The sequence below is a fragment of the Rhinoraja longicauda genome, chromosome 17 (assembly GCF_053455715.1).
Source record: "Rhinoraja longicauda isolate Sanriku21f chromosome 17, sRhiLon1.1, whole genome shotgun sequence".
NCBI classification, from domain to species: domain Eukaryota; kingdom Metazoa; phylum Chordata; class Chondrichthyes; order Rajiformes; family Arhynchobatidae; genus Rhinoraja; species Rhinoraja longicauda.
The window spans coordinates 1,005,652-1,031,296 of NC_135969.1; the positions used below are offsets into that span (position 1 = coordinate 1,005,652).

Consider the following 25,645-nt stretch of genomic DNA (forward strand, 5'->3'; position numbering starts at 1 on the left):
GCTCTTTGGGATCCCATCCAATCTTTCCCCTCCCACCTTACCACTATGTCCTTTGGTACTTGATTCCCCTACCCTGGGTAAAAGATACATTCATCCCGTCAATTCTGGCATGATTTTATACACTTCTATAAAATCACCACTCAGCCTCCTGCACTCCAAGGCATAAAGTACATAAAGTGCCCAATCTCTCCCAACAGCTCAAGCTCTCAAGTCCTGGCAACATCCTCGTAAACCTTCTCTGCATGGTTTCCAGTTTAATGACATCCTTCCAAGCCTTGGGTGACCATAACAATACAATACTCGAAATGAGACGTCACCAACATTGTGATCTCACTTTGATTTTTACAATAGGATAGAACTTTATTTATCCCAGGAGGGAAATTGGTCTGCCAACAGTCATAAAACACAACAAGATACATGCAACATGAAATTAAAGTGACCAGTGTAAAGTCCAGGAATAGGGGGAGGGGGGGGGGGGGGGGGGGAGTCAGTCTACCCCACAACTGAAGGGGGAGGAGTTGTACAGGTTGATAGCCACAAGGAAGAAGGATGTCCTGTGACATTCTATACTGCATCTTGGTGGAACCAGTCTGTTGCTGAAGGTGATCATGGAGAGGGTGAGCTGTATTAAACACTCATATCTCCAAGAGAAAGCTCCGCACACATGTATGAATCTGACCAGCACATATATATCTTACTCTTGGGAAGACTCACACAGAGCAGAACTGTGCGAGGTAAACGTGATTTTACTTCTTTGAAATTGCAATAATTCTCTCATTGTAAACACACTTTAAACTTGTCATCAACTATTTATTCTTTTCAATACATATTCTCCAATAATGCGTTTATTTCGTTCTGAATACTTTACAATTGGGGTGAGAGGCAGAAAGTTAGCCTGGGTTATCTGTGAAGCAAAAGCATCAATGATATCTTTAACGCTTACATGACACGTTATTTCACGAGTCTTTAGTATGTATCTAAATCATGTAACTGCATCATACATTATAAATAATTTGAGAGATCTATTTTTTAATGTGATCATTCTGGAACGCACCTAAAAGTAATTCTACTAAACAGAGGAACCTATTCCTGCAACGTTTTCTGAATATAACTTCTATCTTTTTTTTGTCTTGCACTATTTTTCAAACGTTTACATTTGCTTGTATGGTTTATACAAGCAAAAAATGGTTTATACATTAAAAAAAAAGGTTTGCAAAGAGGCCCGTGCAATGGACGGGGTTGTGTGTGCACAGTAACACTCCGACAAGTGGGGCTAAAGGCGTACTTGTGTCCGCTTGCTAGCCCGTGTCTGAAGTTTGGAATGGACGGCGTTGCTCGGGGGAGTTTCTGAACAGGCCGCTGTTACATTGTAGCCCGGTCAGGCTGTGCTGGTTACACTCAGTGTGAAAGCTCTCGCCAGCCACTGGGCTGCCTGACGTAATTTAGCAATGAAAGGCTGCAGTCAGTCTACAGTAGACAACTGTCAGGCGGCGGCCGGCCCAGCGCATTGTGCCCACAGCCGCAGCATAGACACGATGTGACCAACTTCAGTAGCGCGGCTGTGAGAGAGAGTGTGAGAGAGGGAGAGAGGGAGTGTGAGAGAGTGTGAGAGAGAGTGTGAGAGAGGGAGAGAGAGAGAGAGAGAGAGAGAGTGTGAGAGAGGGAGAGAGAGAGAGGGAGTGTGTGTGAGAGAGAGTGTGTGAGAGAGAGTGTGAGAGAGAGAGTGTGAGAGAGGGAGAGAGAGAGAGGGAGTGTGTGTGAGAGAGTGAGAGAGAGAGAGAGAGAGTGTGTGTGTGTGAGGGAGAGAGCGCGCTGAGACTGTAGACAGGCCGCTCGCTGGTCATTGTGAGCGCTCGCCCAGCCGGCATCACACACACACACACACACACACACACACACACAGAGGAAGAGGAAAGCTGCGGGGGAATTAGTGGAGCGGGAAGGAGGCGAGGCGCTGGCTTGTGCAGCTGGAGGCAGCGAACATGGCGGCTGTGCCCGTCTACTGTATTTGCCGCCTGCCCTACGACGTGACCCGCTTCATGATCGAGTGCGATGCGTGCAAGGACTGGTTCCACGGCAGGTAAAAGGCGGCTTTCCCCACCACCTCGCCTGGCTTGGGGCTTTGGAGAGAGAGAGAGAGAGAGAGAGAGAGAGAGAGAGAGAGAGCCTGGCTGCCGTGCGTTGTGTGGGGCGGCTGGAGGGGAGGGGAGGGGAGAGGAGAGGAGAGGAGAGAGGCAGCTCTCCGGGGCCAGGGCTGCTGATGTCGGGGTAGAGGAGGGTTGGGGTTTGTGGGGGTAGTGGGGTGTTTATCTGTGGGGGCTGTGGCTGGGGTTTGTGTGACAGGCGCCTGTTGTTGCTGTCATTGTGGATTCACAGTGGCCTTGTCGCCGTGTCTGTCTGTCTGTCTGTCTGCCCCATGGGGTTCCTCTTCAAGCCGCCGAGGTGTCTCCCCTCCCCTCCCCTCCCCTCCCCTGCCCTGTTTTGTTTTGTTTGTGAGGAGTGATCCTTGAGCCGTGCCCAGCAGCCAGGAGTGGGCCCACGCCACCCTTCCCCAGTGCAGTGCAGACACATTCACAATGTGTGTTTGGAAAGTAAAGGACACTTCCCCCCCCATTTTCTTTCACCGAAGTACTGGAGTATTTTCCAGCAGCTTTACCCGGATTATCTGCGCCAACTGCCCCCGGGGGAACGGCGGCCGCTTTTGTTTCAATTGATATAATAACTGGGCCTGGTGTCAATATTGACATTTTTACGGCATTTATTTATAGTATTTCCACGTGTAGCTTCTGAAAAATGTCAGCAAACATCCCCTATTGACGTCTCCTCATTCCTTGTTATTCCTGAGTTTGTAAAAGCACAAAGAGTTTCGGTGCAGGTAACTGCTCAAAATACTCCTGTTAACTAACTCCTGGAGGCTGTTTTTTGTTTTTGAGTCGGCGAAGTATTTAATTTGTTTCAGTCATTTGGGGTTGAGCACAGAGAGTTTGACAAGAAACCTTTAGGTGTGTTGATCACCAGCAATGAAAGTTTATCCGGATGTTATTTGGCGCTCGTCGTCTTGTGTGAGACTTGCCATGGGGGAATGTGTTGGTCCATTTTAAAATATAATATTGGCCAAATCATCACGACCCCCCCCCCCCCCCCCCCTCCAAGGAGAAATCCTAGGCCTAGTCCTTCACGTTTTAACTATTTGTATTTGCACTGTTTAAAGAAAAGTTGACTTCCTGTAAATCTGACACTTCCAGACCGAGTGACACTTAAATGATGACAACCCTTGTTCTTCAATGCCTCATCAACTTTTCTCTGGTGAACCGACAGACAGTTTAGCCATGTGCGTTCTTTACCTTGACATTTCATTTTTTACTCGTGAGGAAACGGGGATCAGGTCGGCGAAATGTGATTTTTTTAAAAAAACAATCAGTTACAATCAGTCTGAAGAAGGGTCTCGACCCGAAACGTCACCCATTCCTTCTCTCCCGAGATGCTGCCTGACCTGCTGAGTTACTCCAGCATTTTGTGAATAAATCAATCAGTTACATTGTTCATTCCAGGGCAGTAGATGTGGCCCAGACAGGGGAAAGATATGTTCATAATGCTGACCATGATTTTTTTAGTTTAGTTTAGGGATGTTGCACTAACTGCAGCGTGAAGTGAAGGATTGAAGTCATAGCTGGAATTTTACCTCACATTAGCTGACGTGTTTCCATGTTTTCACTTAAATAACTGTAGCTATCTTTAGGAACAAGGTTACTAAATTGGACCATGCTTGTGATAGTCAAAATATAATCATTGATGCTGATAAGTAAATATGTGGGTTTATTTCACTGACAAAATCTTCAATCACCTGTTTAAAAAAAAAAAAAATTATTGTTGTGGGTACATTTTCATAGTTAGGATCAAATGGGTAGAACTATGGGTAATTGCTGTAGTTTAAGCCAAATTACTGCTTATGTAATTAAAAAGAACTGCAGATGCTGGTTTATATCAAAGATAGACACAAAATGCTGGAGTAACAGTGGCACAGGCAGCATCTTTGGAGAACAAAAGTGATGTTTCAAAAGCATGTCACAGCCATTAAACAGAATAATCTATAGTTTCTTCGAAAAGTGGAGTTGAAGTTCATCATAATTTTAACTTTACTAATGCAGTAGGTTTCTTTGAGTGTTTTGTTGCCTTGATCCACTGGTATCTTCTTTCAGAGAGCTGTAGGATGCCATAAGAATACTTGAAATATTGTTTGGAGAGTTTGTTTGGTTGCATTGATTTATTGGGGAGAAGGCAGGCACAGGTTATTGATTGTGGATGATTATTCTTACTAATTCAAAAGATTCAGAATTTTCAGTGGGAAATTATGCTCACTGTCAATATAATGGGGACATTTGTGCTTTTTCTTAAAGTTGAAAAAAAATGTTAACAATGAATCAATTATTGGCAGAGTTAATGCCCGAAGAATGGTTTTAGAGTATTTTTTTAAAATATGGTGAATAATCACATCTGGCTCAGTATATATTTTGTATATAGTGATTATTGAAACTAAAACACAGCAGAAACAGTAATATTTTTAAACTGGCATGCAATTTCTGCCTATTAGGCCCCCAAACAACTTCCACTGATGTGTTTTTGAATGAAGCAAAATTATGGTAACTATTGGCTTTTTCCCATTAGTTTGTTTGTATCTTTTGCATATTTTTCCTCATGTGATATCACAAGGAAATGTCTTTGCACATAATATTGAATTTGGAGGATGCTAGATTTAGAACATAGAAACATAGAAAATAGGTGCAGGAGGAGGCCTTTCGGCCCTTCGAGCCATCCACAATGATCATCCACAATCAATAACCCGTGCCTGCCTTCTCCCCATATCCCTTGATTCCACTAGCCCCTGGAGCTCCATCTAACTCTCTCTTAAATCCATCCAGTGATTTGACCTCCACTACCATCTGTGGCAGAGAATTCCACAAATTCACAACTCTCTGGGTGAAAAAGTTCCATCTCACCTCAGTTTTAAACTTGCCAACATATCATTATATGCACTGCATTCTCCTGATTTTATTTTAAGTAAAGTTAAAAGTGTGTGCAGTTAAATAGCCATTGAATTGTTACAGAAACGGCAAAATTAGTTCATTAGCCTTTAATGATATGTATATGTACATGAAAGATCGGCAAGTAAATTGCTGTGAACTAAAGCATTACAGTAATTTATTTTAACTCCTCCTTTGGCAATTCTTTTGAATTACTGATACATTATAACCAACTTACCAATAAGAAGAAACTTTCCTTTATTCTATAAAAAAACCTTTACAATTTTAAAAAGGTAACTGGCTTTCTATGGGAATTAATTTTTGGTAACTCATGCAGCTTCTTATAACCATGGCTGGATCCAACATACAGATTATGGAATGTTTTGATCCACTGGTACCCATCAAACCCATGCCCCCAACACTTAGTGAGGCCTTGTGCAGTGGAAGGATTTACTTCTGAAAAAATAAGGCAATCTTCCAGAAAGCCTTTAATAGCCAACTGTCAAAAGACAGTAAAGGTGTGAACTGGGCAGCACAGTGGCGCAGCGGTAGAGTTGCTGCCTTACAGCGCTTGCAGCACCGGAGACCCGGGTTCCATCCCCACTATGGTTGCTGTCTGTACGGAGTTTGTACGTTCTCCCCATGACCGCGTAAGTTTTCTCCGAGATCTTCGGTTTCCTCCCACACTCCAAAGAAGTACAGGTTTGTAGGTTAAGTATCTTGGTGTATGTGTAAATTGTCCCTAGTGTGTGTAGGATAGTGTTAGTGTGTGGGGATCACTGGTCGGTGTGGACTCGGTGGGCCGAAGGGCCTGTTTCCACGCTGCATCTCTAAAACTAAATTGAAAACATTTAAATAGTGTTAAAAATGAATAGTTTCAAATGCTTACTTTTAAATAATTAAAAATAATTAAAACATCAGAATGTCAAATTAATTAAATGTATTTAAATTACCTAAATTAATTACAAATTATAAATTATCCAAATCTTTACCTTCCTCCAAACAATTCCAGGCCATGGAAATGATCACAAAAAGCACGAGGAAGGGTCTGTTCATTCCCTCCACAGATGCTGCCTGACCCATGATGCTCGTCCAGACTTTTTTTTTGTATAGAAATTATTATTTAATGAACCATTATCATGGTTAATCTCAGAATGCACAGGACATATGCTACTGTACTGTTGTAGGAGTTCAACAAGAGGGCTCGGTCTGAATGACAGATATGACAGTCCCTCAGGAATTTGGAGGCTTTCATATTTCCACAGGTGACATTCAGAAGTAATTGGTCTGTCAGTCTGGCCTCTTCAAAAAAATGTTAAGCTAATGTTTTTACTTAGTTGCCAAATCTGCACACTAATCTAACTGGCCGTTTTTTGGGAATGTACCTTCTTGGAACTGCAGATGCTGGTTTATGAAAAAAAGTCTCAAAGTGCTGGAATAACTCATTGCGTTAGGCAGCATCTCTGGAGAACATGGATAGGTGTCATATCAGGTTCGGACCCTTCTTCAGACTCAAACCAGTTTTGGAAGCAACTCTATCCCGACTTCAGCATTCTTCAGAGTCAGAAGAAGTGTCCTGATCTGAAACGTCACCTATCCATGTTCTCCAGATTTGCTGCCTGACCCGCTGAGTTACTCCAGCATTCTGTTTTTTTTACCTTCCTGCTCTTTTATTTTTAACCAGAGAGGTATTAACATTTTTTTGCAACTTTTCCAGCCCGTGCCCGACTTTGTTCAATATCATGTAATTGAGCCATTTGCCTTTTCAGTTCCACCCATATGCTATTCCTTACTTATTGCTGTGGGCACACTGCCACTTCACACACTTGGATAGCCCACAACTCAACTGCATGACCATTGAATTCTCTAGTTCCAGTTATCCTCCCCACTTCTCATCCACCAGTCCCTCTCCCCTGCCCGTTTATCAGTATTATGTTATCCTGCTCCCCTGACCTGGAATATCTTACAATGACATGTCCTCCTTACTATCTGCCACAGGAATTCATTTTGGCTATCCTGACAGCAGTCTACATCCCACCCTATGCTGATCGAAACATAGACAATAGGTGCAGGAGTAGGCCATTCCGCCCTTCGAGCCAGCACCACCATTCAATATGATCATGGCTGATCATCCAAAATCAGTAGCCGTTCCTGCTTTCTCCCCATATCCCTTGATTCTGTTAGCCCTAAGAGCTCTATCTAACTCTTTCTTGAATACACCTGCTAAACTTGCACTTGAGGAATTAGATACTGTCACCAATACCTTGCAACAAAGTACCAGTTTAATTTATTGTCACGTGTACAATGAGAAGCTTTTGTTGTGTGCTATCCAGTCAGCAGAAAGACAATATATGATTACAATCGAGCCGTTTACAGTGTATAGATACATGATAAGGGAATAACGTGTGGTGGAAGGTAAAGCCAGCAAAGTCCGATCAAGGATAGTCCGAGGGTCACCAAAGAGATAGATAGTAGTTCAGCACTGCTATCTGGTTGTGGTAAACATAGAAACACAGAAAATAGGTGCAAGAGGAGGCCATTTAGCCCTTCGAGCCAGCACCGCCATTCATCGTGATCATGGCTGATCATCCACAATCAGAAACCCTTGCCTGCCTTCTCCCCATATCCCTTGATTCTACTAGCCCGTAGAGCTCTATCTAACTCTCTTAAATCCATCCAGTGATTTGGCCTCCACTGCCCTCTGTGGCAGAGAATTCCATAAATTTACAACTCTCTGGGTGAAAAAGTTCCTTCTCACCTCAGTTTTAAATGGTAAAATGATTCAGTTGCCTGATAACAGCTGTGAAGGAACTGTCCCTGAATCTGGAGGTGTGTGTTTTCACACTTCTATACCTTTTGCCTGAAGGGAGAGGGGAGAAGTGGGTGTGGCCAGGGTGCGACTCGTCCTTGATTATGCTGCTGGCCTTGCCGAGGCAGCGTGAGGTGTAAATGGAGTCAATGGAAGGGATGTTGCTTTGTGTGATGGTCTGGGCTGCGTCCACAATTTGCAGCAATTTCTTGCGGTCTTGGATGGAGCAGATCCCAAACCAAGCTGTGGTGCAACCTGATAAAATGCTTTCTATGGTTCATCTGTAGAAGTTGGTGAGAGTTGTAGGGGACATGCCAAACTTCCTAAGCCTTCCAAGGTTGGTGTGCTTTCTTGGTCGTTGCTTCAATATGGGTGGTCCAGGAGAAGTTGTTGGTGATATTGACTCCTTTAGGAATTTGAAGTTCTCAGCCGTCTCTACTTCAGCACCGTCAGTCCAAACTGGGGCGTGTGTACCAAGTCCATCACCATCTCCTTTATCTTGCTGACATTGAGAGAAAGGTTGTTGTCTCGACACCAGGACACGAGGTTCTCGATCTCCTTCCTGTTCTCCGTCTCATCATTATTTGGTATCCGGCCCACAATGGTGATGCCGTCTGTGAATTTGTAAATTGAAAATTGAATTTGATTTGTACGAATTGGAAAATTGAATTAGATTTGGCCACGATAAGATACGATAAGATAAAATTAGATAAGGCCATGAGGCCTTATTCATTATAGTCAGGACTTCAATCAGGCCAACCTCGAGTGAGTGCTGCCAAAATACTATCAGTATATGTCTCCTGTCCAACTTGAGGCCTAAACACCCTCGATTACTACTACACAAATGCCAAAGACTCTGACTGTTCCATGTCCTGCTTGCAATTTGGTAATTTGGACTCCCTGGCTATGCTTCCACTCTCTAATTACAATCAGAATCTGGAGTGGGAACATCCAGTGGAGAAGTCACACAGTGCTAGTATGAGATCCTTCGCATCTGTTGTGAGTCAGTGGACTGGTCCACATACTTTGCGGATAATCTGGATGAATATGCCACTGCTGTCACAGACTTCAGCAGCGTGTGTTGAGGACTGTGTTCCAAAGAGAAGGATAGACACGTAGAAACATGGGAGGAAAACAGGATAGAGAGGAGGATTGGTGCGTTCCCCCAACCAGAAGCCATGAATGAACCATGAATGAGGTTCACCTCCAGGTGAAATCAAAGTCTGCAGCCGTCAAGCCAAATGATCCCGACTGCTACCAGATATCTATCTACAGCCTTCACAGAGCCATTAAAGATGCCAGAGGGAATTGCAGACCACTCTGGAGTTCCGAGGCATTGACATGTCATTGTGACAACTCTTGCATGCTGTTACAGGCGACAAAGTAAAGGTGGGCCGTAACAATGGCAACAGCATCCCTCCCCAATGAGCTCAATGTATTCTATGCTCACTTTGACCAGGAGGTTGGTGGAGGAACGTCTCGCATCCTGTCAGTCTTGAGTGTGCTTGCACCAATGGTTATTGTGGCAGGTCAAGGCCAATGTGCCAAAGCCATTTTGACCACCTTATCTACCTGCGACGCTACTTTCAAGGAACTATGTACCTGCATTTCTAGATCCCTCTGCTCTACAACACGCTCCTGAGCACTGCCGTTCATTGTATAGGTCCGGCCCTGGTTAGACACCCCAAAATGCAATATTTTTCTGCATTAAACTCCATTAACCATACCTCAGCCCACTTGTTCAACTGATCACAATCCCGCTGTGACCTTTGATAACCATCTTTGCCATCTACAATGCCACCCACTTTAGTGCCATCTGCAAACTTGTACATTCTCACCCAACACACGTTCTCAGTTTCACATGACTTTTCCTTTGTTTCTTTCTCTAATCGCACTGGTCCAGCAACCAGGGTTTTTTTTCAAAGCTGATGACCATGGTTATCCTGCCCCATCTTGCCAGAGATACTTCCTTTGCCTTAGCCATTTTCTCTGCAACCAAACTTTATTGTTGGTCTTTCCTGTTCTGACAAAGGTCTTCAGTCAGAAATATTAACACTTTTTCCTTCCACCATTACTGCCTAATTTCTTCTGTATTTGTCTTTATCCTCGACTTCCTGACCAACAGACCCCAATCATGGAGGATGGGGGACAAATCATCCTCTGTGATAATCCTCAACACTGGTGCTCTCCAAGGATGTGTTCTCAGTCCCCTTCTTTACTCCTTGTAAACCCACAACTGTGCAGCATGTACAAATCTAATTCAATTTACAAATTTGTAGACGACACCACCATTGTGGGCCAGATATCAAATAATGTTGAGACTGAGGAGATCGAGAACTCGTGTTCTGATGTTGAGACAACAACCTTTCAATGTCGGGAAGACAAAGGGTAGACATATCCCAGTTTGCATTGACAGCACCGAAGTAGAGATGGTTGAAAACTTCAAATTCCTAGGAGTGAATCTCACAAGCAACTTCTCCTAGATCACCCATATTGAAGCAACTACCAAGAAAGCACACCAACGCCTCTACTTCCTTAGAAGGTTTAGGAAGTTCAGCACGTCCCCAACACCTCTCACCAACTTCTACAGATGCGCCTAGAAATAGGAGAGAATTGCGGACACAGCCCAGACCATCACACAAACCAACCTCCCTCCCTTCCATTGACTCCATTGATACCTCACGCTGCCTCAGCAAGGTCAGCAGCATAATCAAGGATGATCATAACCAAGATCACACCCTGGCCACTCCCTGTTCCCCCTTCTCCCATTGGGCATTTTCACTCCCAACCAATGGTTGGGTGTGAAAATGCACAGCACCAGATTCAGGGACAGTATCGTCACAGTTGTGATCAGGCAACTGAACCATCGTTCCACAACTAGAGAGCACTCTTTACTATCTACCTCATTTACGACCTTTGTACCACTTTTGAATGGATTTTACTGGCTTCATCTCATGCCTGGGATCAACGGCCACGGCCTGAGGATTTCAACATCGAGGAGCTCGCAGTCTCGGGAGAGGCTGATGTCGGGAAGCTCCAAAGTCGAAAGAGTCAAGTCAAGTTTATTTGTCACATGCACATACACGATGTGCAGTGAAATGAAAGTGGCAATGCCTGCGGATTGTGCACAATTTTTTTTTACAGTTACAGCATATAAATAAAGTTAATACAGAGAAGACAAAATTTAGTCCCTGGAGTTATAAAAGTTAACCTGATGGCCTGTGGGAAGAAACTCCATCTCATCCTCTCCGTTTTCACAGTGTGACACCGGAGGCGCTTGCCTGACTGTAGCAGCTGGAACAGTCCATTACTGGGGTGGTAGGGGTCCCATGATCTTTCTTGCTCTCGATCTGCACCTCCTGATGTATAGGTCCTGCAGGGGGACGAGTGTAGTTCCCATGGTGCGTTCCGCCGAACGCACTACTCTCTGCAGGGCCATCCTGTCCTGGGCAGAGCTGTTCCCAAACCTGGTTTGACCAGCCCTGACCCGGGGTCCGATCGCCCGGCACGGGGGAGCTGAGATTCCCGCCCGATGCAGGAGCTTGATCACCCTGACACGGAGGGCCTGACCGCCGGCTACGGGAGCCAAGATCGTCCCGTCAACGGAAGGCTCGAGACCCCTGACCACGGGAGAACAAAGAAGGGAAGAGATTGAACTTTTTTTTTGCCTTCCATCACAGTGAGGAATGTGGAGGAGTCACTGTGGTGGATGTTCATGTTTAAATGTATTTTGTGTGTTGTTGCTTTTTATTGGTATGAATGTATGGCAAATCAAATTCCTCGTATGTTGCAAAACATACTTGGCTAATAAAGTATGATTATGATGATTATGATTATGGTCTTTGTAGTAAACATTATCCACATTATTCCCTTTATCATGTATCTGTACACTGTGAATGGCTTGATTGTAATCATGCATTGTCTTTCCGCTGACTAGTTAGCAGAATGACAACTAAACTAAACTAATTATTGTGCATTGCAATGCTCACTTTGGCAGTTGTGGTGGTAATGAATGAAAAGGCAAACTTAAGTATGTAATATGTGGGTGTAGGATGCAACATTACTTGCATTGTGTTAAAAAAAAAATTGTTTGTGAACATTCAATCAGAAGTGAGTTCTTGTAAAATTGATCCACACTGACCTGAAAAATATTGGCATGGATTCTGTCTGTGTGGGAGTTGGGAAGGTGAAACATAAATATCTTTGGAATTCACTATTATTGAAATGAAATGCAAATATCAACCCCTGATGTGCTGCTAGACAGGAGATCAATAACTTGGGTTGGTGGTGCCCTGCTCCTTTAAACCAGCTGTATGAGTATCTTACTGAGGACATGCTATTTAGCATCACGAACGGTGTGAAATTCTGGTGTGACTTACTGCCAGTTCTATGGACCAAAATTAAGGCTTATCTCTTTCAATGTGAGTTATTCTTGTGATGGTTAATTATAATTGTAATATGATTTCATTACATCTGGTAGTGGAAAATTACTTTTACTAATGTACAGCTTCATTTTTTGATATTATTGTTTCAAAGATTTTACATTTTTGTGCCTCTTCCATCTCTCAATCTCACTTTGCATTCCTTCGATTCACTTTCTGACATGATTTGCAAATTAATTTACTAATTTGGATTTCTGAGGGATGGTGTTTTCTGGGCACGTTAGTTGCTAAGGAATTTCTGAGGTTGGAACCTGCAAAACCATTTTAGTATCTCTTAAGCACATAATAGCATATTGATAAAGATGAAGCATGTTCTCCCTAGATTGTTAATCTATATATTACTAAAACTCTCATCTTGTATATTTGTTTGATTGTTTGTACCCGAAATACAGCCAAGACGGTACACGATAGCACAACAATTGTAGGCCACCCTACTCACCATTCGCCTGCGGTCTTGATTGATCAAGTTGTCTTACATTTTAAAAGCAATTAACTTAATAAACTTTAATAAATGCGCTCTCCCCCCCCCCCCCCCCCCCCCCCCGCGGGGAGGACCGGCGCCCGTCCCGGCGTGCCCCACGCCTGACCTTCCTCCCGTGGTACAGCGCGGCGGTAGAGGGTCAAAGAAGATGGCCGCTGGCCGGACGGACAAGCTCCTTGCTGCCGCTCCCCTGCAGCTGGCCACCGCGATGGCCGACCGGGGCCAGGGTGCGTGGCTCCCTCTCCCCTTTCCTTTCCCCCCCAGCCCCGGGGGAGACTCCCCGGAGGGCAACGGGTCCACAGATCGTCAGTTGGGGGAGGGTTGCCGGGCCCGCAGGAGAGGTTTGCACCCAACAGGTCCACGCTGCGCTAGTACTCCTTAAAGCTGTTGCATATCAATTTGGTTGGCAACATTTCAGTTGGCAGCCGCTTAATACTAACCAATGAAGAATTTCATATACTGTCCAGTGGCATACTCATTTTCCAATGTTCGTATGATTGATAATCCTGTACATTTGGACCATAGGTCAAGGGCCTAATACGTTTCCGGCAAATTCTCTCAGGATTTTACTGTGTTGAGTAAATTACAAAATCGCCAGTTCAAATGTTATGGTAACGGAGAGATCCATGAGAATTGGAGACTTTCATCACACTTGCAAAGAAAGCACGGGATTCTTTTTTATCTGCAGGATGAGCAGCACCTGATGGATATAATAGCTTATCAATGGACTAATATTTATCAATAGCAATTCATTCACAAAATGCTGGAGTAACTCAGCAGGTCAGGCAGCATCTCGGGAGAGAAGGAATGGGTGACGTTTCGGGTCGAGACCCTTCTTCAGACTGATGTCAGGGGGGCGGGACAAAGGAAGGGTATAGGTGGAGACAGAAAGATAGAGGGAGAACTGGGAGTCATGTTTAGTGTTCCACTCCTTCCACTCCCAGTCTGACCTTTCTGTCATGGGCCTCCTCCAGTGTCATAGTGAGGCCCACCGCAAATTAGAGGAACAGCACCTCATATTTCGCTTGGGCAGCTTACAGCCCAGCGGTATGAACATTGACTTCTCGAACTTTAGATAGCTCCTCTGTCCCTCTCCTCCCCTCCCCCTTCCCAGTTCTCCCACTGTCTTCCTGTCTCCACCTATATCCTTTCTTTGTCCTGCCCCCCCGACATCAGCCTGAAGAAGGGTCTCGACCCGAAACGTCACCCATTCCTTCTCTCCAAAGATGCTGCCTGACCAGCATTTTGCGATACCTTCGATTTGTACCAGCATCTGCAGTTATTTTCCTATACATGCTTAGTATTTTGTTGCATATCCTTTGCATGCAATGACTGCTTGAAGTCTGCGATTCATGGATATCACCAGTTGCTGGGTGTCTTCTCTGGTGATGCTCTGCCAGGCCTATATTGCATTCATCTTTAGCTTATGCTTGTTTTGGGGGCTAGTCCCCTTCAGTTTTCTCTTCAGCACATAAAAGGCATGCTCAATTGGGTTCAGATCGGGTGATTGACTTGGCCACTCAAGAATTCATCATTTTTTAGCTTTAACAAACTCCTTTGTTGCTTTAGCAGTATGTTTGGGATCATTATCTTGCTGTAGAATGAACCGCCGGCCAATGAGTTTTGAGGCATTTGTGTGAACTTGAGCAGATAGGATGTGTCTATACACTTCAGAATTCATTATGCTACTACCATCAGCAGTTACATAGAAACATAGAAACTAGGTGCAGGAGGAGGCCATTCGGCCCTTTGAGCCAGCACTGCCATTCATTGTGATCATGGCTGATCGTCCCCAATCAATACCCCGTGCCTGCCTTCTCCCCATATCCCTTGATTCCACTAGCCCCTAGAGCACTATCTAACTCTCTCTTAAATCCATCCAGTGATTTGGCATCCACTGCCCTCTGTGGCAGAGAATTCCACAAATTCACAACTCTCTGGGTGAAAAAGTTCCTTCTCATCTCAGTTTTAAATGGCCTCCCCTTTATTCTAAGACTGTGGCCCCTGGTTCTGGACTCGCCCAACATTGGGAACATTTTTCCTGCATCTAGCTTGTCCAGTCCTTTTATAATTTTATATGTTTCTATAAGATCCCTTCTCATCCTTCTAAACTCCAGTGAATACAAGTCTAGTCTTTTCAATCTTTCCTCATATGTCAGTCCTGCCATCCCAGGGATCAATCTCATGAACCTACGCTGCACTGCCTCAATTACAAGGATGTCCTTCCTCAAATTAGGAGACCAAAACTGTACATAATACTCCAGATGTGGTCTTACCAGGGCCCTATACAACTGCAGAAGAACCTCTTTACTCCTATACTGAAATCCTCTTGTTATGAAGGCCAACATGCCATTAGCATTCTTCACTGCCTGCTGTACCTGCACGCCAACTTTCAGTGACTGGTGTACAAGGACACCCAGGTCTCGCTGCACTTCCCCCTTACCTAACCTAATACCACTGAGATAATAATCTGCCTCTTGTTTCTGCCGCCAAAGTGGATAACCTCACATTTATCTATATTATACTGCATCTGCCACGCATCTGCCCACTCACTCAACCTGTCCAGGTCACCCTGCAACCTCCTAACATCCTCTTCACAGTTTACACTGCCACCCAGCTTTGTGTCATCCGCAAACTTGCTAGTGTTGCTTCTAATTCCCTCTTCCAAATCATTAATATATATGGTGATTATATGGTCATTGTATCATCAATGAAGATAAGTGAGCCAGTACCTTCAGCAGCCATACATGCCCAGGCCATAACACCCCCACCACCATGTTTCACACATGAGGTGGTATGCTTTGGATCTTGGGCAGTTCCTTCTCTCCTCCATACTTTGCTCTTGCCATCACTCTGATATAAGTTAATCTTTGTCTCATCTGTCCACAAGACCTTTTTCCAGAACTGTGGTTGCTCTTTTAAGTACTTCTTGGCAAACTGTAACCTGGCCATCCTATTTTTTGCGGCTTTATTATAGAGAGAATTCTTCTGTCATCAGCTGTGGAGGTTGTCCTTGGCCTGCCAGTCCCTTTGCAATTAGTAACCTCACCAGTGCTCTCTTTCTTCTTAATGATGTTCCAAACAGTTGATTTTGGTAAGCCAAACGTTTGGCTGATGTCTCTAACAGTTTTATTCTTGTTTCTCAGTCTCATAATGGCTTCTTTGACTTTCATTGGCACAACTTTGTTCCTCATGTTGATAAAACAGCAATAAAAGTTTCCAAAGGTGATGGAAAGACTAGGTGTGGAGAGCTCTCTTATGCCTGCATTAAGGAAGCTATTAAACACACCTGAGCAATTACAAACGCCTGTGAAGCCATGTGTCCCAAACATTATGGTGCCCTGAAATGGGGGGGGACTATGTATAAACCCAGCTGTAATTTCTACATGGTGAAACCAAAATGTATAAAAATGGCCTTTAATAAAATCTGACAATGTGCACTTTAACCACATGTGATTTAAAAAAAAATTACAAATCTCAAATTGTGGAGTACAGAGGCAAATAAATAAATGATGGGTCTTTGTCCCAAACATTATGGAGGGCACTGTGTGTTTCTTTTGTATCTCTCTGTAATCTGTCTGTGTATCTGTTTCTTTGTGTCCTTGCTTGCAAGTGGAGGGCCTGTGGTACAATCCCATTAGAGTGATTGCATCTTTGTTATTTGTGAACTGATATCACCTCTGTGGATGAACTCTCCACTATGTCCTCTCTGAGTGTAGCTATGACATTCCTCCTGATCAGTAGAGCAACTCCTCCACCATCTACTTCCCTTTCTATCATGCATGAAGCATCAAGACCCTGGAAATCTCCGCAATGGCCTCAGCACCTAGTCTCTAGCACTGATCCAAGCTCGACCTTTATCTGCTCTCCCCATCAGACTCCCTGCATTGAAATAAACACACTTGAGCCCATCAGCTTCCCATATTCCTTCACTTGTCCCTGCCTGTCCTTTGAGACTTACTGGTCCCAAATCCCACCTTCCTCCCAGTCTTCCATTTGCTGACCTATTTTAGTTTCCACCACCTGCCCTCCCAGGTAGCACTATCAAACCTCCATGCAAGGATACTGTTCCCCTTCCAGTTCAGGTGAAACCTGTCCCTCTCATACAGGTTACGTCTGCCCCAGAGATCCCGATAGTCCAAAAATCTGAATCCCTGCCCCCTGCACCATCTCCTCAGCCATGCAATCATCTGTCCTAACCTCCTTTCCCCCCCCCCCCCCCCCCCTCTCACGAGCAGCAGCTCCCAAAATTATCTGGAGATTACCACCCTCAAGGTCCTGCTGTTTAGGTCCCTCCTACTGTGTAAGGAAGAGGATGAGAAAGTGGGACAACGAAGGGCTAGTGTGAACGGGTAGTCAGTGGTTGGAATGGGCTGAAGGGCCTATTTCCATGCTGTATCTGTACCTTTGCCCAACTCCTTGTATTCACTCTGCAAGATCTCAACCCTTTTCCTTCCCATGTCATCTGGCCATGCCCAAATTCCCCCATTCTTAAGTAACCCTACCCTCTTCCTAGCTACCTCTTGTTTGTAGTATATGTGTATAAAAATCCTTGCGGTTCTCTTCAATTCAACAATTTGGTGAGGTATGTTCTATAAAACCATTTTCTGCTTTTGTGACATATTTAGGTTGTGAAAACATATGTCATCTGCACTTCATGCCGCCTCGCTAAAGCAGACAATATACTCGAGACCCATTCACACCCCAGTCACTCTCTCTTCTCCCCTCTTCCATCGAGCAGTAAATACAACAGCTTGAATGCATGTACCACCAGATTCAAGAAAATATCATTCACATCCTCCCACTACCTGATCTGAGCACGGGAATACAATACTCTTTCTGCCCCAATTCGCAAGCCCAATCACAACACACAAATTTCCAATTCAGTCACAGACATAGAATCATAGAATGCTATTCTAATACTTGCCTCAACTACCTCCTTTGGTAGCTCATTCCATTTACTCACCACCCACTGAGTGAAAGTTACTCCTGGTTTCTATTAAATCTTTCCCCTCTCACCTTAAACCTATGGCTCTGTGTTTATATTCCCCTAGACTGGGTAAAGTACTCTGTTCATTCACTGTATTTATTCCCCTCGTTATTTTATATGCCTTGATAAGATCACCCCTCAGCCTCCTGCACTCCAAGAAATAACGCCTTAGCCTGTGCAAGCCCACACTGTAGCTCAGGCCCACAGATCCTGCCAGCATCTTCATAAATCTTCACTGCATTCTTTCCAGCTTAATGACAACCTTCCTCTAGCAGGGTGACATAGAAACATAGAAAATAGGTGCAGGAGGAGGCCACTTGGCACCTATAGTCAGGATCAAACCCGGGTCTCTGCGCTGTAAGGCAGCAGCTCTACCACTGCGCCACTGTGCCGATAGTAGATAGGCCATATAGCATGCTTGACTTCATTGTTTTGGACCTTGAGTGTCAATGGTAGCAAGTCATGTTGTGGCTGTATAAAAGCTGTTCAGCTGGATGTTGTCATGATTGGAGAGTATTAACTAAGAAGAGATTGCAAAAACGTATTTTTTGTTTAGTCTGGACTTCCTGTTTCTAGTATGTTCTGCTTCCACTGTTACTTCAGAATTCTGGTATCTGTGGGGGGTTTTTTCGACCCCAAGGGATTGTCTGGAAGTAAGGATAAGCATCAAATATATCAGGCCACAATCCATATGTTATGGTCATTTTTAGTAATAGATGATGTTTGCTCTTTTGTAGGAATAAAAAACTGCAGATGCTGGTTTAAATCGGTGGTAGACACAAAATGCAGGAGTAACTCAGTGGGTCAGACAGCATCTTAGGAAAGGAATGGGTGATGTTTCGGGTCGAGACCCTTCTTCAGACTGAAGAAGGATTTCTTCAGCATTTTGTGTCTATGTTTGCTCTTTTCATGTACTTGCACTAATTTAATTCTCCAAAAATTATCATTGAAATAGTTTAGTTCGTTATCTTTAAACGCATTGTACTTTTTGATTTCATTCGGATCAGAAGTCCTTTATCCTTTTAAAGTGGGAATTTTCGTGGTCGACAATCCTCCCTTAACTGACAATAACAGGGCCATTCATTTGTCTTTGGTGTTTATTATTTCCTGCTGTGTTTGCCTGTCGTTTGCCTACATAACACTGATAGCAGGGTGATTAATTACATGGAAGAGATGTTGGAACATTGTGAGGAACTGATGGAGCAATATATGATAGTGTAGGAAAATAACTGCAGATGCTGGTACAAGTCTGAAGAAGGGTCTCGACCCAAAACGTCACCCATTCCTTCTCTCCTGAGATGCTGCCTGACCTGCTGAGTTACTCCAGCATTTTGTGAGCAATATATGATGAAGCAGGTTATTTGTGGTGAAGCACATAATTTATGTGTGTAGTGAGGGCAGGTGTCTGTAACCTCATCATTTCCGCATGTAACGGCAACTGCAATTTGAACAAAACACTTTTGGCTGCCATAAATTGTTAAAAGCTAATAGTAAAACAGTCTTAAGAAAATTCAGCACCATGAAAATGTGAAGCACATTCCACACCTGTGAATTCAGGCTTGTCTCGATTTTAAAGCAGAAGTATTTTTGAAGTCCGTAGTTATTGCTTCGTATAAAACCGAACACTTTAGTTATTAGAACGTTCATTTGTTTTGGTACATCCTCGAGCAAAACCAATGAATTAAATGAAAATGGTGTTATCACTGAGGTGACATGGGTCGAGCTTATAAATAAGAAAGGTCCAAGCACTCTAACGGAATTGCATTAGTGGCTCCACAAAGCAAGTGGGAGATGGAGAAACAGTTTATTACACAGCTCACCGAAAGCAACAAGGTTGTCTTAGTGGGTGACTTCAACGGGGGCAGAATTTGTGAGACTGTTTCTTGAAACAGCATGTTGATTGTCCAACCTGAGAAGGGAACCTATTGCACCTTGTGTTGGAAAATAAGCCTGGTCGGGTGACTGTTGTTTAAACGGAAGAGCATTTTGGGACAGTGGATCACAACTCGATAAGTGTTAAGATGGTTTTGAATGGGGAGAAGGCTGGACTATGCGGGAAAGCACTAAATTGGAGTACAGCAAACTACAGTGTTATTCGGGAGGAGCTGGGCAGAGTACACTGGGAGCGATTATTATTGGGTAGGTCCATATGTGATTTGTGGGAGGCATTTAAAGAACCAGCTGATTGAAGGTCATGCCCTGCATTTTCAAGTAAGGAGGAAGAATAAAGCTGGCAAAGTAATCTTAGATGACAAATGTGGTTGTAAATTACATCACAAACAAAAAAGAAGTGCTTGTTAGTTTTAAAGGATGGAATCAGGCAGAGCCTTTGAGGAAAATAAAATAACTCAAGTGGGCGAATAGAATGGTCAAAGGGGGCCACGTGATTTTTCTGGTGAGTTGGATTAAAGAAAATCCCAAATCTTTGTATACCCATATTAAAAACAAGAGGGTAACCACAGAGAAGAGAGGACCACTCACGGATAATGGGAATTTGTGCTTGGAGCCTGGGGATGTAGGCAAGGTACTAAACGAGTACTTTGCATCTGTTTGCACTAAGGAGAAGGACATGGAAGACAGTGAGATCAGTGTGGAGAATACTAATACGCAAGGGCAGTTTGAGATTAAGATGGAGGTGGTATTGGGGTCTTGAAGAGCTTTAAGGTGAATAAATCTCCATGACCTGATGGAATTTATCCGAAGCTATAGAGAGAAACAAGAAAGGAGATTGTAGGAGGCTTGACGGAGATCTTTGTATCTTTTCTAACCACAGGTGAGGTTCCAGAGGACTGGAGAATAGCTAATGCTGTTCCTTTGTTTAAGGGAAGTAGAGAGAATCAAGGGAATTCTAGGCCGGTGAGCCGCACGTCAGTGGTGGGAAAGCTTTTGGAGATGATTCTTTGGGAGAGAATTCACTCCCATTTGGAAGAGAATGAGTAAATTATGGACAGCCAGTATGGATTTGTACATGGTAGATCGTGTCTTACTAACTTGCGTTGTTACAGGAGGTAACAATGGTGATTGATGAGGGTAGGGTGGTGGATGTTGCGTACATGGATTTAGTAGGGATTTAACTCTGCAGGGAGACCTGATAGGAGTATATAAGATTCTGAGAGGCATAGGGTCGACAGTCAGAAAAAAAGGATAAAATGCTGGAATAACTCAACGGGTTAGATAGCATCTCTGTAGAAGAAGGATTTAGATTATTTTTAGATTTAGAGATACAGCGCAGAAACAGGCCCTTCGGCCCACTGAGTCTGCGCCGCCCAGCGATCCCCGCACATTAACACTATCCTACACACACTAGGGACTATTTTTACATTTACCCAGTCAATTAACCTACATACCTGTACGTCTTTGGAATGTGGGAGGAAACCGAAGATCTCGGAGAAAACCCACGCAGGTCATGGGGAGAACGTACAAACTCCGTACAGACGGCGCCCGTAGTCAGGATCGAACTTGAGTCTCCGGCGCTGCACTCGCTGTAAGGCAGCAACTCTACCGCTGCGCCACTGTGCCGCCTTTGGATTGGTGATGTTTCGGGTTGAGACCCTTCTTCAGCCAGTCAATACCTTTTTCTCATGATGGAAAGATCAAATATTCGAGGGCATAGCTTCAAGGTGAGAGGGGCAAAATCCAAAGGAGATGTGGGGCAACATTTCTACACAGAGGGTGGTGTGTGCCTGGAACACACTGCTCGGGTTGGTGGTTGGGGTAGATATGATAGTGGTATTTAAGAGACTTTTGCATAATCATATGGATATATAATTATGGTCACCGTCCGGTGCGGCCTGGAACGTGGCTTGGGTCGGCAAGTACAACAGCCTGACCGCGGGAGGAGACGGCAGGGGAAGAGAAAAGACATTGTGGCCTTCCATCACAGTGAGGAGGGGACTGGAGGAGACTCACTGTGATGGATGTTTCTTTTTTTTGTGTTTTGTGTTGGTTGGGGTTGTGTAATTTGCTTATTTATTGCTCTTATTGTTAGACTGTGGGTGATGAAATAAAGATATCCTGAATCCTGAATCCTGAATGCAGGCAATGGAGGGATATATTACAGTTACAAAGACCCATCATTTATTTGGGACAAAGACCCATCATTTATTTATTTATTTGCCTCTGTACTCCACAATTTGAGATTTGTATTAGGAAAAATCACATGTGGTTAAAGTGCACATGGTCAGATTTTAATAAAGACCATTTTTATACATTTTGGTTTCACCATGTAGAAATTGCAGCAGTGTTTAAACATAGTCCCCCCATTTCAGGGCACCATTATATACTCTACCGCTGTGCCCAAGGGGGTAGTTTAAAAATGGGTGTAAACACGACTGAGTATGACACTATTCAATGTATAGACACCTCTCCTTCACCATGGGTGGCACGGTGGCACAGCTGCTGGAGCCTCACAGCGCCAGAGAGCCGGGTTCGGTCTTGAACTCGGTGCTGCCTCTGTGGAGCGTGCACGTTCTCCCTGCGACCGCGTGGGTTTCTTCCCAGTGCTCCGATTTCCTCCCACATCCCAAGGACGTGCAAGTTTCCAGGTCAATTGGCCTCCGTAAATTGCCCCTAGTACATGGGGCATGAATGAGAAAGTAAGATAACGTCAGACTAGTGTGAAAGTCTGAAGAAGGGTCTCGACCCGAAACGTCACCCATTCCTTCTCTCCTGAGATGCTGCCTGTCCTGCTGAGTTACTCCAGCATTTTGTGAATAAATACCTTCGATTTGTACCAGCATCTGCAGTTATTTTCTTACACTAGTGTGAAAGGGTGATCGATGATCAGTGTGGACTTGGCCAGCTGAAGGGCTTGTTTCCATGTTGTATTTTTCAATCAATCATTCAAAACCTGGTGTCATTTGCCCATCATCCCTCCCCATTTGGTTCTGCCTACAATCTACCATTGCAATACTCCACCTCCAAACACCTCCCTCCCTCTGCCCATCATTCCCACTCCATCCCTCAATGCCTCCATCTACTGCTTACCAGCCTCTGTTTTACCCCTCTCTCTGACTTCATGTATTTGCCATTTACCCTTCACATTGGTTCCTGATGCAGGGTCTCAAACCTGATATGGTATTGGCCTTATCAGATGCCCCTCAGATGCTGCTCTTCCAGTGGTTCATTGTTTACTCCAGATTCCAACATCTGCAGTCTCTTTTATCTTGGTAAGTTGGTATCCCAAAATGGATGGGCTAATGAAAGATTGAAAGCACAGATTTCTTTTGACAAATATGATAATTTTTGAGAAAACATATTCTTTGTTCTGTCATTTTCTGTGATCTCTCACACTGATTGCTTATACCTAAAGAGTAAGAATAACATACATTTTGCAGCATTGAAACATGGCAGTGATGGTGAAGGAGAAAAGAGATATTAATTAGCTGGAATGTCACCTTCCTGAAAACATTGGTTGCCTTCCATGTACATAAAATGCTTGTTTGTGTTGTTATCGTGCCAGTTACTCTGAGGTACCATCTATGGATTTAAGCCATTTTTAGAAGGTAAATATCCAGTTTTTGTTGGCTTCCTGAAGATGTGATTTTGTAAATTGAATTGAATCCAATACATTTTATTAGCCAAGTATGTACACATACAATGAATGTGCCTTGGTGCTTTGCTCGCAAGTAACAACACGATATACAGTAAACAATTAAGAATAAAACATAAAACATTAAGAATAAAACATTATAGTTTAAACATGTGAATGAAATAAAATACCAGAGCACAAGGAGGCTAGGGACTTTTGGTTGTTGAGTAGAGCTGCTACTCATGGAAAAAAGCTGTTTTTATGCCCGGCTGTGGCTGCTTTGACAGTCCGGAGTCGCCTTCCAGAGGGAAGTGCTTCAAAGAGTTTGTGGCCAGGGTGAGAGGGGTTAGAGATGTTCTTGCCCGCTCACTTCCTGGCCCTTGCAGTGTACAGTTCGTCAATGGGGGGAAGGTTGCAGCCAACAACCTTCTCAGCTGTGCGAACGATCCGTTGCAGCCTCCGGATGTCGTGCTTGGTGGCTGAGCCAAACCAGACCATGATGGAGAAGGTGAGGACAGACTTTGCGATGGCAGTATAGAACTGGCCAATCATTGCCTGTGGCAGATTGTGTTTTCTCAGCAGCCACAGAAAGTACATCCTCTGTTGGTGGGTACTGGTAAGGGAATTGTGTTCAGTGGAGGAAAATCACCACAGTAATATATTTTACGAATATATTCTTTTTTATATACCTGTACAAATGTATATAAAAGTTATAATTAAATCGAGGGGTGGAGCTGTGGCCTCACAGCTGGGTCGATCCTCACTCCGTGTGCTGTCTGCGGAGTTTGAACGTTCTCCCTGTAAAATGTAATCGATACATTTTATTAGGTAACTACAGTGATTGATCCACTTTTCTTCATTTGATCTAAAGGTGCTATGTGACGTGATTTTCTAAGGCCAATGCCTTTGTAATTTATTCATTCATGCAATGTGGGCAGCAGCAGTGCCAGCATTTATTGTCCATCCCCAATCGTGCCTGAACTGAGCAGCAGTTGAAAGTGAACCGTGAGGATTTGTGTAGGAAGGAACTGCAGATGTATTGAAGTTACACACAAAATGCTGGAGTAACTCAGCGGGACAGACAGCATCTCTGGAGAGAAGGATTGGGTGACCTTTCGAAATGAGACCCTTCTTCAGACTGAGAGTCAGAGGGAGACAGGGAGATAAAGAATGGAAGGTGTGAAAGTGGGACATCAAAGGGGACGTTGCTCAACGAAAATGTGGAATAAATCATTGTTAGCTAGGGTAGGTGACAACAAAATATACAGAGGGGGAGAGAGGGAGAGACACAGTCAGACTGGTCGGAAAACTGGGAAGGGGAGGGGATGGAGAGAGAGTGAAAGCAAGGGTTAATTGAAGTTCAAAAAGTAAATATTCATACCGCTGGGGTGTAAGCCGCCCAAGCGAAATATGAGGCGCTGTTCCTCCAATTTGCGTTGGGCCTCACTCTGAAAGTGGAGGAGGCCCAGGACAGAAAGGTCAGTGTGGGAATGGGAGGGGGAGTTGAAGTGCTTACCAAACAGGAGATCGTGTAGGTTTAGGCGGGGTGAGCGGAGGTGTTCAGCGAAACGATCGCCGCGCCAGCGGTTGGTCTCGCTGATGTACAGGAGTTCACATCTGGAACAGCGGATACAGTAGAGGAGGTTGGAGGAGGTGCAAGGGGATTTGTCTGGAGTCACATGTATGTGAGGAAGGCCGATTACCTTTCTTGAAGGTTGTTGCTGAGGCAGTTGAGTTTTTACCACACCAGCAGCTTCAGCCATGAGCTGCTGAGATGCCCTTTAATTTAAGACGCATTTAATTACTTGAATGTACAATTCCCCATCTGCTGTGGTGGGATTTGAACCCATGTCTCTGGGACAATGCTTCAGGCCACTGCCTGCTCCTCCCAAAATCGAATGCTACGTGATACTTCTCTTAACACAGAACATCGTACATACAAGATCAAAGTATTATTTAAAAAGATCAAAATATGTTATTTAAAAATGAAATTGAAATTAATTCTGCCTTCTCCAGTCTACTTCCCCTCTGCTCCCCAATCACACTTAACATAAAGGCTGTACTTAATTGGAAACTCTTTGGGCAATCAACTAGTTTGCTACGAAAAAATAAAACTAATTTTAAAACCCTGTGGATTTTTATATTGATATTATGAATTATTTTGTCATCTTAATAAAGAATGCACATGCAAGTTTAGACTACCATTATAAACAGATGCTTCAGTGCCATATCTGTTGATGGGCTCATTACAGCGTGACAAGTTAACTAAGGCAGATGTGAAAGGAATTAATTGTGCAGAAAAGAATAATCTACAATCTTAAAATGAGGATTAAACTGAATTTGTGCATGTTGGCCCCTCATCCTTCTTTATC

General features: G+C 44.0%; 1 protein-coding gene across 2 annotated transcripts in view; it reads left to right on the forward strand.

The window, feature by feature from the left end:
• Positions 1 to 1,520: 1,520 nt before the first annotated feature.
• phf2 (PHD finger protein 2) overlaps positions 1,521 to 25,645 on the forward strand; it is a 156,261-nt gene continuing 132,136 nt past the window's right edge. For both annotated transcript variants that reach the window (XR_013548343.1, XM_078413919.1), the window contains exon 1: positions 1,521 to 2,080. Coding sequence is in view for 1 of the 2 variants with exons in the window: in XM_078413919.1 (XP_078270045.1) it covers positions 1,983 to 2,080 (98 nt within the window). In the remaining variant the exon portion in view is untranslated. The remainder of the gene's footprint in view (positions 2,081 to 25,645) is intronic.